Source organism: Oreochromis niloticus, unplaced genomic scaffold (genome assembly GCF_001858045.2).
Source record: "Oreochromis niloticus isolate F11D_XX unplaced genomic scaffold, O_niloticus_UMD_NMBU tig00007864_pilon, whole genome shotgun sequence".
Lineage (NCBI taxonomy): Eukaryota > Metazoa > Chordata > Actinopteri > Cichliformes > Cichlidae > Oreochromis > Oreochromis niloticus.
Window position 1 is genome coordinate 55,000 of NW_020328812.1, and position 17,716 is coordinate 72,715.

Here is a 17,716-nt window from a genome sequence, read left to right on the forward strand (position 1 = left end):
TGTCATGACAAAAATGAATGACCAACAAAACATTTTTTCTCCTTCATTTCTGTCACACAAAGCTGTATGAAACATTTCTTGCGGTTAGTATCATGGTTGCTAGGCAACCTGAACAGCGCGACGAAGGCTAGACCGTCCCATTTCATAAGCCTCTCACTTCCGCACTTCCCGTACTTGTAGTACGCACCGTACGTAGTACGCGTAGTGTGCGTACTTCAAGCGTGCATACCCTGAATTGGGACACAGCCGTCGTGTGCTGGAGTACGCAGTAAAGTGTTAGAGTGGACTAACATCCAGAGTGATTATTGGCTCGTCGCATCACACGAGAGTGCTACAAGTGTGACAGACGCATGGGAGTTTTCCTCAATGACTCAGTGACGTAATGACCTGTGGAGGAATGCGTGTTTCCAGATGTATGAACGCAGACATCCGGGACAGCCTATACAGCGAGACTAACGGTAAACTGTTTTTCCTTTTCAAAGCAAAGCGACAGAAGACCAATTAATGTCATCTACACACCAAATATTCACAGCATGTTTCCCGTTTGTCGCACAAACATCTGTTTCCACGGCACGTACAGGGCCTCTTTTAGGGCGGCTCTGCCTCGTTGGTCCAGCTGTGACTCCGTTACTAAACTAAAACTGAACTATGGAGTCCGTTACCGTGAACTATGGAGCGGCGGATTTGTGCTGAACTAAGCTGCACACAGCTGATGTTAGCCAGGAAAACATTACACACTGACCGGAAATACAAACACACAGTTTGTTGTGTAAAGACATGACATCAAACATGAGCTGAAAATTACCTTCAAACGGAGTTTCATACGAAGACGACCAGCAAACAAGAAGTTAAGGAAAAACGTAACTTTGAGCAGGAAGGAAACGAGCAGAGAGGCGTTTGAGGACAACTTCAAAATGAGGACCATCGAAAGACTATGTGCTGCGTTCGGGGGCACCTCGGAAACTCCCAACTCTCTGACAGGCTGTGATTTATTTCTGCTGGTTGTCGAGTTTGAAACACGAACATCCGTCATCACTTTGTTGTTCTTCTTCCTGTGGTGTTTGAATATTACAGCACTAAACTGATGTTTCTTCGAAGCTCATTTTAACCTGTTGAAGTCATGAATGAAAGTGCAGACTGATATCATAACTGCTCAAACACTGATGTTTATATTTGAAGAATTATTATTGATGGCAGCAAAGTTTGAATGGAGCTCTCTGTCTGTGCTGATTTGTCGCCCTCTGGAGGTCAAAACACAAACTGCATGATGTCACTGTAACCACCACAGTAACAGGAAGTGTTTTTAAATGACTGAAACACTGAAATGATGCTAACGGCTGTCGTTAGGCTCACTGATAGCAGTGCTGATGTGTTCATGTCAAACACTGGCTCAGGTCAGACTCCTTCATCCTTCTCCAGCGTGAGGCCGCCCTCAGACCCACAGGAGCTCTGACCTTTGACCTCCTGACCCTAACCATTTTAGTCTCTTTGCATCTTTAAATGCAAATCCATCCAAACTGTAAATACTATTTCCTGCTTCATCTCAGTGCCAGTTGAATGACAAACCCACTATGTGTCAACATTTGATGGATGATGACACAGAAATGTGAAATGATGTTGACCTAAATCTGTCCTGATGATAATGAGAAGCTTTGATGAGCTGTGACTGTCTGAGGTGTTACTAGGATGTTGAAACACTGGGGCTCAGCCATAAAACCATTGCTATTTTCACTTGATCACAGCACCTGTTTAAAGTTATTGAGTGTATTTGACAGTAAAGTCAATTTAAATGTGAGACACTGTGTGCTCACAGCTAAAGGCTGCAGGCAGCTGTGTTAGAGCCTCTTTCACACAATGATCCTTTAATAAACACTCAGAGCTCCATGTTGATGAAGCAGTCATGTGTGAGCTTGTGTGCTGACATGTTGACAGGCTTCCTGTTTCATATTGCACTTCCTCCTCACAGTTGGCCTCACTTCAAAGCCGAAACTAAATTACCTGAAGGAAATCCACAGATGGCTGAAAGTGAAGCATCACCTCCTGTATGTGGAGAGCCAACAGTCTGTTTACATGTCATGTCTGAGTTATAGCTGGAATAAATAATCATTTACAAAGTCTGCTGCTCTCCCTGTAACTATCTGACCATCAACTAACTCTGTGCTGCTGCTCTCATTCACAAAGTGCTCAAATACATTTTTAACTTGTGTCTTTAAGAGCTCTTAGCGTTAGCTTAGCATTAGCATGCTGTGTGGCTAGCTTAGCGTCAGAGCTCTGCAGGTGTCTCGTGTGTAGATATTAATCACTGGCTGTGTCCCAATTCAGGGTCTGCACGCTTGAAGTACGCATTTCAAGTGCGATTACGTCACCGCCACGCGACGACGGCTGTCCCAATTCAAAGTGTACTTCAAATGCATATAGGGTTGCCAACTCCCTGTAAAATAAATAAGGGACACCTTGTGGCCGGGCGACCCAGTGATCTTCACCCTTTTAGAATATTGTAACTCAGTTACTAACTCAGTTACTTTTTTGAAGAAGTAACTAGTAACTATAATTGAATTACTTTTTCAAAGTAACTTGCCCAACACTGATGGTGACACGAGTAGTGGATCAAATGTGACTCTGAGCTTTGTTTTGACCTACAAAGTTCACATCCTGCTTCTTCTTCCAGTTAAAACATGCAAAAGTTCACTGGTTTCCACAGCAGAGCCGGACACAGCGCTCCACGCCTTCTCCTCATCACATTTGTGCTTCCTGACGTGCAGCTGCTTCCTAAACTTCCAGACTTCTAACTTCATTCATAGGGAGGAGATCACTCCACTGCACTGCAGACAGACTTCACACTTTCATGAATTCCTTCTAAGGCCTGATGTGGCTTTGCTTCCTGCTACATGACACATTTATTCACACCTTATGAACCAATCAGGAGCCTCCTACCTGTTCCCACAGCTGCCTCATTAATAAAAGGAAGTCAGTGTTTCTGTGAGCCGATGAGCTGAACTCAGACTTTTCACTTATACCACGTCTTATTTCTTTCTTTATTGTATTCATTTATTTGACCTGCACAGTGATTTTATTTCTATATGTAGATATTTGATAATGTGTAACTGAAGCTGTGTCCACGTTTGACCTCAAAGTGACACATGGACTCTGTCTGTGTCCTCAGTTTCCCAGCATGCCTCGGCTGTGGAGCTGTATGAGGAAGAGCTGTTTGTCCTGCTGCCCTGTGAGTTTCCCACTTTTGAACTGGACAGCCCCACAGTGGTGTGGAGTCGCTCCGACCTCAGTCCTCCAACCGTCCACCAGCTTCAAGGAGACGAACTGAAAGATCCAAACCAGCGTTACAGCGGCCGAACATCCATGAAGACTGACGCTCTGGAAACTGGAGACCTCAGCCTGAACCTGACCAACCTCCACCTGTCTGACAGCGCCACCTACACCTGCTCCGTCAGATCATTTAGACTGAGAGATGTCCCACTGCAGGTCAAAGGTCAACATCAAACCAAAACCCTGCTGTAGACGATCACAATCACTCAAAATGAACTTTTAATATTGTCACAATAAGCATGCTTGCTTAACCATTTTAAATCTGAGCATATTCTTTAATTCATTACATTCAGTCAAAGGTCACCTGACAATTTGTGTTTCTCTACAGAACCATTTCCATCCTGGGCCAAAGCTCTGTTGGTTCTCCTGGTTCTCCTAGTTTTCCTGGTTCTCCTGGTTCTGTTGGTTCTCCTGGTCCTCCTGGTTCTCCTGGTTCTCCTGGTTCTTGTTCTCATCGTCTCTGGAGGTCTTTTATTTCATTTCCGGCACTATTTTAAGTCAGGTGAGTGTCTCCTACTACACTATCCATAATGCAGATGGTTAGCAGGTAGGGGTGGGTTTTGATTAGTGATTGAAATCGATTCTAGCTTGGATATCGTCATATTGATTCATTAAAATCCTGAATCGATTTTTAAATATAAATGTATTTTAGCTGAAACGCCTGAATCTGAGGTTAAAGCTCCCACAGTTTCAACAACCATCAAACAGCTGAAACAGTAACTGAGAGCAGGAACACGGATTCTGCACAAAGACGCATCAGAACCGGCCGACAAATGCGATCCTCCTTTTCCCCAGATTACCCTTTCTTGGTCACAAAATAACCTTTTAAGATATTTTCAGGCGAGAATGTAGCTGTGTAATGCTCAAATATCTACTTAATTTATCAAAATATCACATATTTGCAAAAGTGTTTCCACGTTTTCGGAGAGCTCTGTTATCCACCAGCACGATAGCTGACCGGAGGTCAAGGCTCGATAGAGTCCGGGAGCACAGATAACTCCTGGCGTTTTGTTTTCAACCCCCCTGCACTCTTTTGCTACTCAGGTTAAACATGACATATACAGTTAGTTAGTTAGTTAGTTAGTTAGTTAGTTATGGCTATGGATTGAAAATACCGCCCATACCCCACCCCTAACGGCTGCATCTCCCGAAGAATTTTGTCTGGGCTCTTATCTCACTTTTTTATTTCAAACAATCAGCAGAAAATTTCACAGACATAGTTTTATATAAGGTTTTTAAGGCTGTGGTGTTAATTTTTAAGTAACATGAGCACAGCGGCAGCAGCAACACTAGGCTAACACTAACTAGCTAGCAAGATTATAAAACTGGTGCTAAACTAAGAGAAGCCACAAAACCAGTTTGAATAAGAGTAAACAAGTGTTTACATGCCCTGGAGGACGGGGCAGTGGCCCCCCACACCCTCTAGCAGATCATTACATGAAGGAACCTTTTAAAAACAAGCGCGTTCATGCTCACAGGTGCACACACGGGTGATCACACACACAAACTACACCCTTTTTGGCTCCTACCTCAAAGCACACTGTGCGCTGTCGATCCTACGTGCTGCACAATAATGTTTAATATTTAGTATTTACTGTCATATTCCCATATATCATTGTGATGTTGTTTATTACTCTCGTTTTCTTCTGCTTGCTTTCTTTTTTTCTTTCTCAACAGGTGATCCAGGTGATCGATATATGTATTTTTTGTCTGCTTATTCTGTTGGTTTTTGGTTTTTGCCCTTCTCCCCCGTCCCTCTTCTCAGCTGTTTTTCTTTCCCTCTTTCTTTCTCCCCTTTCTTTCCACCAGTCAAGTCTGTCCCGTATTCAGCAAGTCAAAATAAAATAAACAATAAAAGGTGAATCAAATGGACCATTACGGCAAGGCTGGGATGGTCCATTTGGTAAAGTAAATCCGTTGGGCATCTTTCTTCGCCTTTAGACAATAATTCTGATGGCAAAAGAACCAAACGGGACAGGTTTAAAAAAAAAAAAAAAAAAAAAAAAAAAAAAAAAAAAAAAAAAGAGTAAACAAGTGTCATGGTGCTGGGTCGTTGACCCAGCGTTTTGTGTTTTATGATTATTTTCCTTTGTTCTAGTTATTCTGATTTTGGTATTAATTCTTGTGCTTGAGTGTTGTATCAGCCCTACCTGAGCCTGTCCTCTGTGCTCTCTTCGGGTCCTTGAGTTTTGTGTTGTAAAGCTAGCCCTGTCATCTATGCAGTCTCCGTCTTCACCGACTCCCTCTGTACAGGAGGCTGTGTCTGTGCCTCCCATTTTGGATTCTTTTTCTAGTATGGATTTTTTGCAGAGAGACAAACACGTTAAAAATGTAATCGTTCCTCAACTGCTGGCTAGTTTAGAGACTGTTACTTGCTATAGGGCCTCACCAGAGGTTAACTTACAGCCCTCAGCTGACTCTGGACCCCTGGAGACTGAAAACCCAGCTGAGGACTACACCCGGCTGTCGCTGCCTGAGCAGGGTCGGTGCTCCGCGCAGCTGCAGTCTGTTCTGTGTTTGCCAGAGGCCCGTGTGTCTGCTGGTCCTGTTCTGTCCCTGCCAGAGGCCCATGTGCCTACTGGTTCTGCCCTGTGTTATCCAGAGGCCCACGTGCCTGCTGGTTCAGCCCTGCGCGTGCCAGGGGCCCCTGCGCCCACTGGTTTTTGGACTGTTTTTGCTGGGGGGCCCGAGGAGCCTGTCCAGCCACCAGCTGTTCCAGGAGCAGCTTCATCCATGCCACCTGCAGCAGCAGCAACAGCTTCATCCATGCTGCCTGCAGCAGTCTCCTCATCCACGCCTGCAGCCGCAGCTTCATCCATGCCTGCAGCCGCGCCTTCATCCTCGCCACCAGCGGCCTCCGCACCTTCATCCTCGCCTCCAGCGGCCTCCGAGCCTTCATCCTCGCCGCCTGCGGCCTCCGAGCCTTCATCCTCGCCGCCTGCGGCCTCCGAGCCTTCATCCTCTCTGCCAGCGGCCTCCGAGCCTTCATCCTCGCCGCCTGCGGCCTCCGAGCCTTCATCCTCGCCGCCAGCGGCCTCCGAGCCTTCATCCTCGCCGCCTGCGGCCTCCGAGCCTTCATCCTCGCCGCCTGCGGCCTCCGAGCCTTCATCCTAGCCGCCTGCGGCCTCTGCATCTGTTCCTGCCTCGCCGCCTGCCGCCTCAGCATCTGTTCCTGCCTCCGAGTCAGCTTCATTCACGCCTAGTCCTGCCTCGGCTGGTCCTGCAGTAGCAACACTGCTGTCAGAGCCAGCTCAACCTGCGCCTCCTCGCCTTTGTTGGCCGCTTTCCAGGCCTCTGAGTCGGCATCATGGCCGTCGAGGGCGGCCCCCTGAACTGTTTGCCCGTCGCCACCACTGCCTTCCACATGGTCGGCCTCCGGAGACAAACAAACAAACAAACTTACAAACTTACCGTCTGATTGGGGTCTGGAATGTGGGGACTCCCTGCTGCCGAGTCTGGGCGGTCTGCTTCTCCCCACCGCAGGGAAAAGGGTAACACCACCTGAGTCTGGGTGCAGTTTCCCCCTCCAGGGGCAAGGGTACCTAGACCCGGGGCTTAGAGTACAATTGGGGAGTGTGATTGTGTGTACAGTGTCTCTCTATGTCTGTCTCCACGTTGGGTGAGTGTGGAATAATTGCATATGAGAGCATGAGGGTGGGAATAGATGTTTGTATCTGTGTGTGCCTGTATGTCTGTGTCTATATGTCAGGTTGGGTATCAGACGCCACCTCTCTGGGGACATCTCAGGCCCTCCAAGGTATGGAGGCCTATCTCCCCCCACCACTCCCCCTGCCGGTGGCAGACGCCCTCAGACATCAGTGCGTAAATTACCAGTACTTTTTATGCAAAAACGCTTATAAACTCAATTTATTTGAGTTGTCTTAACTTAGAAAAGCTGAGCTCGTTCTCACTCCCGAAGCGTAACATCCCGACGTTTTGTCACTTCCCGTTCCTAAGGAACGCCAAAGGTGACCGTCCACTTTCTTATGGTACGCGCCGGGTTCCAGCCCTGTATTGCAGCCCTAAACCTCACCTTATCCCTAAACCTAACCATAACCTTATTCCTAACCTTAACCATCACTTTATTGATGTGAAATAATGTTTTCCCAAGCGATTTAAGGAAAAGAGCGAAGATGTGTAGATTGAGTCCAAACGGTTCTCATGTGTTCTCAGTTTTCTGATGTCGTCACGTAGGAACGCGTTGGGTGGCCGAAAATGTAATATGTTGACGATTTGTCACCTAGCGTAAAATATTACGCTTTGGGAGCGAGAACGGGTTGGTTTCTTCTCAGGGGTGCCACTCTGAAAATCTGTACATTCCAGGCATAGTTGGTTTTTGCATCACAGGCTTCCCAGATTTTCCTGCCGTATATCCCTGGCTTACTGGGTATGTAATGCTGGAAGCGGCATTTTCCTCAAAAAGTGGACAAGACGTTCATCCACTGTCACCTCTGCCCCTGGGATGAAGATCAGCGGAAGAAGCTACACCCATCTCTCCCAGACATTCCTGATGGGAGCAAGCTTGTCTGACCTCCGTCTGGTCTCTCTGTTGTCAAATCTGAGAACTCTTGAATCAAAATGATATTAAATGTGTGAAGTGACATCATTGCCCAGAAAATATTTCTGCCTGTCGATGCGTCCCATAGACTATCAGTGGCCTCATTGCTGCATCTGTACACTCCAGCAAGAAGAAGAACACATCCAGGTATTCCTCATCAATATCTTTCCACATGTCGCCATGGACTTTTTTTTCCTTCAAGGTTTATCATAGTAATGATGATTCTTTTTAGTTACAATGTCATAAATAGCTCAAAACATCTCTTGATGTCACTGACATTGGTCAGAGCAAACCTTGTGATTCCAGGGGTCATTTTGATGACATTTACAGCAGCTGCCCTGCTATGTACATCATGAGGTACTGTGCTCCAAAAGATATTACTATTTTTGGACTTGAATCTTTCAGCAGGAGTAGCTTCAGCACCAGCGACCTCCACCTCTGATCAGATGTGTCTGTGTCTTCTGGATGATGTTACACAACTTTTCTTCATGCCAACAAGACTGAGGTGCCCACATAGTCGACACATACAACTGATTATGATGCATATTTTACTATTGCTATGTTCACATCATCTCCTTGGCTTTATTATTGACAGCGTGGAGATATTCTGTGCATGGCTGGTGTGAAGTATGATTAGTACTACATGACTCACACCATCAGCAACAGAGGCAATGAAAGCTTTGTTGTTAACAGGTTGTAGCTAAAGTCAAATTTCTACACTTGTGTTGGGTAAAGTTCTTCTCACTGCAGCAGATTTATATCTGTGGTTTCACAGGGCGTTATGTGGACCTCAGCGCTGAGATGCAGTTCTCCTTGGAGACGGCATCCTGGCTGAAAATATTATCATGCTTCCAAAACATGGTACTGATAGGTTTGTAGCTTAAACCTATTCGCTGGAATGTTGAAGACAATTTAATTACACAGCAAGCAAGACACGAAGTAGGCAAAGTTCTTCATGTTTCACGTGCACGGGAGAGAACTGGACAGGCGCCGTTCCTTCGCTTGACCCCAGTTGCTCTCGTCCGTTCTCCCGTAACACTGCTCTTTTATTGTGGTTACATGAATATGCATAGGTTCATTAACATATGACGTCTTACATAGGTATGCACTTGACCAAAGAATACTGTGTGTGTGTGTGTGTGTGTTTGTTTGTGTGTGTGTGTGTGGGGGGGGTCAGAGTGTGACTGTGTGTCTGGAAGTCCAGCAGTTCACATAAACAAAACAGACTACGTTTATCCTACCATAAAACAATAAAACGAGGCACGGCCTCTCCATGCTCCCAAGATGTGGGCGTGCATTCCAGAAGAATCTGGAATGCACGCCAAGCCTTTGCAGCCTGCTAAAGATCACACATCCTATCACTACACAATTGATTATACACCTCTAAGCATATATGGTTAGATATTTCTAAGCATAAATGACAATCCACTATATAAACCTAACAGTTACTTTCAGCTTTTATTTTGAAAAAACCAAAACTTGAAAACTAATCCCCTTATTCCTCTTTGTATTTGTTCTTCGGAGGAGTGTCACCTGGACAAATTCAGGGCTATTCTAGGGCCTTTGTTGTTATTTGACTCCACATAAATAAAACTGAACTGAATCGAACTATTTGCTGGCAAACAAAAACTCCCAAACAGCTAAAATACTTTTTTTATTCTCTTTTTTAACAAATATGTTGAAGTACATCCACAACAACACAGCTGAGATCTCCTTTTTAATCGAGTGTTTACATCCTTTGTACAGATCTGTACACAAAACAATCATTTACGTCCCATAGAAGTCTAGTTACACGTAACTATACAAGAACTTGAAAATGAAAGAAACATAAAACACATAATCACAGGTGATAACAAAGAAAGAGAAAGAATTCATGTGTTAGTGATGTTTTTGCAGCCCTAATGGCTCATGTTGGAGAAACAAACTGAGGTACGTGGAAAGTTCACATACACAAGTGGGCGTGAGCGCACACACAGAGAAAAACACAACTGAACCATCTAGTGTGTTTGCTGTTTCTGCTTTCATCATTTCATTTCTGCTGCTTTGTCAGGCTGGAGTATCTCAGTGACTTGGCTGAGGTGAAGTATGACGAGTATCCCTGATTCATTCCATCGAGACAAAGGGGAAAGAAAGCTGTTGTTAACAAACTCTATGGTAATGTGGCATTTAGCTCTGATTCTACGCTCTGCTGAATCCTTTGAACCTGTTCTGCTGATCAGTAAAGCTCTACGTGCTGCAGCAGATTGACCTCATCTGTTTTCACAGGTGTGGACCTCAGCGCTGAGGTGCAGGAGAGGCATTTCATCCTTTTTATTTGTTTGATTATAACAGCAGGTGGATAAAAGCATGCAAGTGATGGATATAATTGTGTGATATTATGAGCATTGTTAATAAAGAAAGAGCAGAGATAGTAAAGTAAAAAGGAAACAGGTCATGGACATGAGATCACTGTTGATTGCAGTTATTTACATCAAACTTCTTCTCTGAGATAAGAGGACCATTTCTGGGAGAGATGACAGTATTTTCAGGCTGGATGCTGTTTGCAGGGAGAACTGAATGAAACCTAAAATCCTTTGATTTATTACATTTTGAAATAAATATGAGTACATCCTGTTACAAGTTCAAAATACTGGGGATGGATACAAGAGGAAAACCAACACAACAACACTGGTCCAGCCGGGTTGAGTCAAACGATGATTTTAATGAACACACGTGTGGGAGATTACTACTGTACGCAGACAGCATCGATCCTACCCCAAAACTGCACAATAGAGTTGTTTTATAATATCAGGGAATTTATTTAATGATGCCCCCTCCTGCGTCAAGAAGATATCGTACATACATGAGTTTCAAAAACAAACATGTTCTGTTGACAACTTCTGACACATTAAAAGAACATCTTCTTCTTCCCGAGGCCAGATCCTTCCCAGTAATCTTCTAACTCTGCTTATCCCCTAGAACAAACTGTCTCTTCTGCAAACATAATCTTACAGCTACAAGGCTTTGCAGATTGTTATTTGAATATTTGAACTCTTACCTAAACATCAGTCCAACTACTGTGTGTGTGCGCGTGTGTCTCGACCTCAGCATCCGCTCTGTCTGTAAGGACAGAGGCCAGCCCTTCATGTGTGCAATAACCTAAATGAAACCATACATGTAATATGTTGAATAAATGTTCTAATCAAATGCCACTACTTAAAGTTTAACAAAATATATAACTGAATAAAAGATCATAAAGAATAACATGATATAAGTGTTTTGTAAGCATGTGCGGCCTTCTACGCTCTACGTCACTTCCCTCAATAGATCAGCCAGACATCCTGCTGACTGTAGCTTTTAACCCTTACTGACGTGAGCACAACTCCATAATAAGCACCAAACTGCAATATGTATAAAGATGATCATGGTTACACCTGCAATGAAAGATTATATGATTATACTAACACCTGTAAATAGAAGATTAACATGAGGTTATAACAATCACTGTAATACAAACTTTAATGTAATGTCAATATTTGCCCGAATGAACCATCACAGTTGCCTGAGGGTCTTGTCATTCAAGAGGGACTGGTCACAATAATGGAGGGCAGGTCAGTGTACATCCCAGTCGCGATAGCTAATACCAACAAGCGGGCTTCAATAAATGCTTTAATGCAATGCTTGTTATATGATTCTGATGCAATGATAAAATAACAGTAAAATATCTCTTCTCACGAGTTTCCATAATCTTTTTGAGTTCTGGGAACTAACAAGGCTGTACAGTGTACTCAAAATGAGTAAGTTGCCCAAACTTGGTCATCTTACGTAAACTTGATCCAATTTCTTTGAGTTCTGGGAACAAATGAGCTTGTACAGAGTACTCTAAATAAGTTGTCCTAATTTAGTCATTTTTAGCTAAGCTTTACTCAATTTTTTTGAGGCAACGAGTTTCCTTAACCTTTTTGAGTTAGGGGAATTAATTAGATTTTACAGTGTACATGGTTTTAAATAGGCCTGGGCTACTATATAATAAGGTTGGTACTTTAGGAGCCATATATTTGATGAGCTGCTACTCATTGTGAAAAGTTTGAGCAGCACTGGATAACGAGCGCTGTTCATAATGCACAATCTGAGGTGTGGCACAGTTAGGAGGCATGAGAATGTGATTCACAACCGGGTGGTGACACTATCCCCAGACAGTGCGTGGAGATCCTCTGCCAGGATCAATACCCAGCGAGCCCCAGGCCCCATTAACATCTAAGGGACTTTGCTGCAGAACTCAAAGATGTCTTCACAGTAAAGTTGGGCAACTTGACAAATGTATTGAGCAACGACTACAGGCAAAGCGTTTCATTAATCGCTTTTAGAAGAGTCATTTATTGATGCATTTATTTGTCAATGAATAAGTTTGTTAATAATGTTGATTTAAACCAGTGGTTCCCAAACTTTTTTTGCTAGCCCCTCTTTGTTTTTACTATAAAATCTTTGCCCCCACCCTCCCAGCACAAACACCTCCTCCAACCACACACACACACACACACACACACATTTTGTTTTCAGACTCCATTGCAGTTTATTTCACCCTCAAACCTTTTGTAAAAAATTAAACAAATAAAAGTAAACTGCAATAAATTACAGGTTGCAATAAAATAAACTACTAACTCTTTTAAATAACAGGAAAACAAACCATCTTTATGCTGTAATTATTTTAGATGTAGTTATTTTGAGTCCAGTGTTTTCATTGAAACGATACATTTTTAGACAGAAGTTGTAACGGCCGCCGTTTTCTTTGCGAGTATTTATTACACAGCGTGCTGCGGGGAAAAGCCTGTTCTAACGTTTGAGTCTAAGGTTGATTTTTTTTTAGCACCTGACGGCTCTTTTTTGCTTCTCATACGTAAATACTCTGCATCTTTCACGTGATTCAGTTTATTTTGAAAAGTCTCAACAGGATCTTCAGCTTTATTGTGAAAGATTTATGTGGAAAATAAACAAGCGGACACGCAATGGTTTTTGGATGGTTTTTATAATCTATTTATCGATTAAATCGATTCTGGCTTGGATAACGTGAAATCCTGAATCGATTTTTTAATATAAATTTATTTTGCCTGAAATGCCAGAATCTCAGGTGAAACCCCACAAAATTTCAACAACTACCAAGCAGCTAAGACAGTAAATGAGAGCAGGCACACGGATTCTGTACAAGGACATAAACACACAGCGCGGACCCGCGGATCAGAGAGATGTCGCCTTTCTCACCTGATGGCACGGACACGGTCGGGGCTGAAAGCCGACAGCTCGCTGATTCTGATGTTTCGGCGGGTCCGCGCTTTGTGTTCACGCCCTTTTTGCGCTGATTCTAAAGCTGTTAGTTTTATCTCTCTCCAAACAATATTGACCGAACCAGCAGCAAAAGAAGATCCAAACTACGCTTCACATAAACATCCTCATGAAATCCCTCTGACTTTTACTGTTTTGCTTCCACCATGATAAAATCACACTTCAAGCACAGCTCTCTCTCTCTCTCTCTCTCTCTCTCTATCTATCTATCTCTCTGTACTTCACGAACAGTTTCCCGTCTAAAAATCTGTTTTCTGCATTATTCGCTTGCTTGTTACGCACAAGTCTACCGTTACATACTTCCAAAAAGAAAACCTAATTTCTGCTGTTCAATACTGAACAAATTTTAACTTTTTAAAATTATGCAAAATGCAAAACGCTTAGCCGTGTCTCTAATAAAACCGCTGTAACGTCAGAGGTAACGTTTATATGTTGATTAATAGTTTTCTTTCATTTTTTGATGTACTGCAGAATATTTTTATAAAATCCCAGGCCAGGAAAATCACCTTCATGTTTCTCTGTGTTTTATCTTCAGCTACTTTGACACAAAGGCATCTGCTGTGACGCTCACACCTTTGATAAAAAAAAAAATCTTACGTGTGTCAGCTTCCTTTTTATAGATACAAAAATATGTAAATGTACTGATCTGAATTATAATATTTCTGACTTCAAATCGAATCGAATCGAACCAAATCAAATTGAATTGAATCGAATCGAATTGAATTGAATCGAATTGAATCGAATCGAATTGAATTGAATTGAATCAAATAGTGGATCGAATCGATTCGGGACTTTGTGAATCGGAAACGAATCGATTTTAGAAATCAGTGACGATACCCAGCCCTAGTGGAGAGTGCTTTCGAACCTTTTTCCTTATAAAATGCAGTTTTTACCGTTTCTTCCCGCAGTAAATATAAACAACGATAGTATTCAGGAAGAAAACCAAACATTGCAGATATTTTTATCATAACTCTGGTTTTACGTGGCCGATCAACACAATTTAAAAACTGGTATAAAGTCCACACTTTTTCCGTCAATTGTTCCGTCTGTCCTGCTCACATCTCCAATGATTGGACACATTGTCATTAAAGTGGCTTCACTCCACATCAGCCACACCGCTTTGCTAGCTAAAACACCGGTGTCGGCACATAAGGACGCTGTCATAGCCTGTCAACGATGTTGATTGGCTGCGTTTATATGAATATGAAGCGCATCAATAGTTGGACTATGGGATAAGGTGCCATTGTTCTAATCCCATACAGGAGCAGCCAGTCACTTACTGACTAACACTGCAAAACAGAATTGTTAAAGTTTTAATTTTAATTTCAATTCAAGTTAAAATTTTTGTGCGCAACGCAGATTTACTTTGCGCAGAGACCGTGCCAGCAGTGCGCAATTGCGCACGTGCGCAGCTTAGAGGGAACATTGGCCAGCACAGTTCACTTCAACAAAACTTTACTTCAGAACTGAGGCACTTACTAGTCGTTATTGTTAGTTAGTGCTTTTGTCTGATCTCAACTAAGGAGACGATTATTCAGACTTTCAGGAGGTTTTAGATGAAACTGAAAGGCCCACAGAACCAAACACGTCTCAGCTGTGATCACACCAGAAACAGACAAACACAAAGTGATCAAACACACACCAAAGCCTTCACTGCCATCTACTGACAAAAACTAGTACTGCTAGACAACCAGGCTGCTTTAAAGCAGGTGATATTTAGGCTGGAAAATAAAAAATAAGTTGATAATAAACATTTGACAAAATCTTTTGGCAGCTAACATCTGGAAGTGAGCTGTTCTTTGGTGTAATTAACAGTTTATTCTTGTTGGTAATTATGTAATGAAAGGTAGCAGTAAAAGTCACACACACACACACACACACACACACACACACACACACACACACACACACATGGTTGACAACAACAACTACAGACACGTCTGTGACTGCGATGAACACCTGAGTGTAAGACGAGGACTGAATATGATACAGTAACAGTCACATATGAATGTGTGTAACAGAGCATGATTATGTATTATACATATATCAGAAATATGTGACATTTAACAGTCAAATCTGTCTGAACATGAAACCAGTGTTAAACCATTTCAGTCTCAGTCAGTGTTACTGAAACATTCATCTCCAACAGCATCACTGACACAGACAGTTGGAGCAGTTACAGTCAAATCATTGATCAGTGTTTTTATAACATGAGCTGCTGTTGCTGCACTAGTGCTGCTGCTCTCTTTCTCTTATTGTAGGTCTTTAGCTAACAACATCAAGTGTCTTCATATGACTGTTGTCTAATGTTCAAATGTAGATAACACCACCTGCACCACCCTGTTCCACAGCACAGCCCTCTCATGTAGGCTTGGCTGCAGCACATATTAGCAGCTGCAGTGACATCAGCTTTCTGTGCAGAACTAGACAGGAGATCCGCTCCATAGTGTCATCACATCTACAGACTGTTACATATTCTCACCTGGTAATAAGAAGCTGCACACAGCTCCAAGATTAACAGACTGAAGGAAACACAAATGAAAGTTACAGTAAACTGAAATCTTGGAAACACAACATGAAACAGCTGGGAAATATGTTCATGTTGCATAAAACATGTGTTGCATTACAGATATTTATATGATCCATATTTAAGGTGGATGGGCTCATCCAGCCACTCTCACACCATCATATCAGCATCCTGGGTTAGTGTCTTGGTCTCAGGTCACAACATCAGCACAGTCTTGGCTTGGCTGAGGTAGCTGAGTGGTTCTTGTTGTCCCTGACAGCTGCAGGGACAGTGCCATCAGCCATGCAGCAGCACAATGACTGCTCAAAGTCAGTGTGGCTCAGTCTGCTGTAAACATTGTCCTAAAGTGGTGGCAAAGTGGCTGCAAGCTGGCTGCACATGCACTGTGTCCAGTACTCCCAGTACGTGCACCTGCAGATGATACCCACAAAGCTCTGAGTGTCACAGAGTGGGCCTGTGCTCAGGTCACTCTGCCCCATTGAATTCTACTCTAAGAGTTTTACAAGTGTGAGTAAAGTTATATATACAAGTTGGTGGCTGATAAGTTCTTGTAGTGACCCCTGACCCCGTGGTTCTTATTGGTTAATAGTAGCTTAGAGCATCTGCACCAATCATAAAGCACCAAGTTTGGAGCTCATGGGTCTCTGCAAGTAAGTCCCTGTAATGTTGGCCAAGCCTGATATACTAGAAACATCTGTCATTACCAGCAGATGAAGCTGCCCTTAAAGCAGGATCTCACTTTAAACCTGACAAAAGAATTTGCTATTAGCATACTATGGTTATATGTCTCTCTCTCCTGTCTCTCACCTGTCTGCCTGGGCGGAGCTCAGCTGGGCTCCGCCCTTGGCCCACGCACCTGCCGTGACTCTACCTGATGACCTGGACTCCTGGGCTATTTAAGCTAAGGCTCAGAAGGCTTCTTCGCTGGGTTGTGGACTTACTCTCGTCAGTACAGCCCCGATAAACCCCGTTTGTCGTGTGATTACTCTGTTTATGCTCACCGCAGTTCTCTTGTGCTCAGGTTCTCGGACTCGTCCGTGACCCCGATCTGTTTCCCTGGTGGCGTGGAGTGGAGTGAGAGTGAGTGTGCTGGAAACAAATACGAGAGGAGCGAGTGAGCGGAGCGTGTGTTGGACTTTGTCCCTTTTCCCCTGGACCGTTGCACATCCTGCCCTGTACACGTGGGGTTTGTAAATAAATGTACGACTGCTGTTCTAGTTCAGCTGCTCTGCGCCTGCTGACAGGTGCAGTTATTATATGACATTTTATTATTGTATTATCCATCCATTCACCTCTACTGTTCTTGCATTACATCACATAGTCAGCATAAATATGTTTTTAATGAATGATGAAAGTGGGATGAATTTAATGAGCCTTGTTGAGAGAGGTGGGACAGAGAGAGACAGAAGTCCCCCCCTCACCTCTTATTGGCTCTGAGAGAAATAAAAAGGTTTTAACATTTAGGCTGTTGTGTTTACAATGATATGAAGTGCTGTTAGTAAATCATCTTCATTCTGAATCAGAAGTTTAATGAATATGTTGAATGATTGACATGATTTAAATGTGTAGATGTTGTGTGTGTAGACTCAGCTTTGAGAGATTAGTGTGTGTGTGGCTGCAGGAATGTTGGAAGATAAGAAATGTGCCAGAACTCCATCCTGATAAAAGACATTAAGAGTTAACAATAGAGTCATAATTCATATGTGATTGTGCTGATAGTTAATCCTGCTTAACTGACTGAAACTGTGTAGAATACAATGAGGTAGAAGTTTAACCAAAGCAACCAATAAGAAAATCTGATAATAACTCTGTAGGCCCCACACTGAGAGTCTGTGTGGAAAGGATGGAGGAGCCACTAATCTAACAGTAACATGGAAATCAAATCAATTATACTGAATATATTTGTTTCTGGGAAGAAAGTTTTCCTGTGTGTTTGAATCAAAAAGACATTATGTGGATGTTGATGTGAAAATGAGCTGATGGTGAAT

The 17,716-nt window shown here is 43.1% G+C and overlaps 2 protein-coding genes across 2 annotated transcripts; both read left to right on the plus strand.

Annotated features, from left to right (window-relative positions):
• The first annotated feature begins 214 nt into the window (after positions 1–214).
• Positions 215–17,259, plus strand: LOC109199590 (myelin-oligodendrocyte glycoprotein). Its single transcript, XM_019354901.2, has 4 exons — positions 215–458; positions 3,164–3,487; positions 3,653–3,826; positions 16,750–17,259. Exons 1-4 carry the CDS (start codon positions 383–385, stop codon positions 16,767–16,769), a joined length of 594 nt encoding a protein of 197 aa, XP_019210446.1. The 5' UTR covers positions 215–382; the 3' UTR covers positions 16,770–17,259.
• On the plus strand, positions 5,371–6,808 carry LOC109199589 (predicted GPI-anchored protein 58). Its single transcript, XM_019354900.1, has one exon. The coding sequence runs from the start codon at positions 5,542–5,544 to the stop codon at positions 6,436–6,438; it is 897 nt and encodes a 298-aa protein (XP_019210445.1). The 5' UTR covers positions 5,371–5,541; the 3' UTR covers positions 6,439–6,808.
• Positions 17,260–17,716: the final 457 nt, after the last annotated feature.

What these genes read in the sequence shown, in the direction of transcription:
- LOC109199589 (XM_019354900.1), top strand. Translation starts at nt 5,542, where the DNA reads ATGCAGTCTCCGTCTTCACCGACTCCCTCTGTACAGGAGGCTGTGTCT.
- LOC109199590 (XM_019354901.2), top strand. Translation starts at nt 383, where the DNA reads ATGACCTGTGGAGGAATGCGTGTTTCCAGATGTATGAACGCAGACATC. An exon ending in CCTATACAGCGAGACTAACG is followed by an intron (nt 459 to 3,163) that starts GTAAACTGTTTT and finishes CTGTGTCCTCAG; the next exon opens with TTTCCCAGCATGCCTCGGCT. An exon ending in TGTCCCACTGCAGGTCAAAG is followed by an intron (nt 3,488 to 3,652) that starts GTCAACATCAAA and finishes GTTTCTCTACAG; the next exon opens with AACCATTTCCATCCTGGGCC.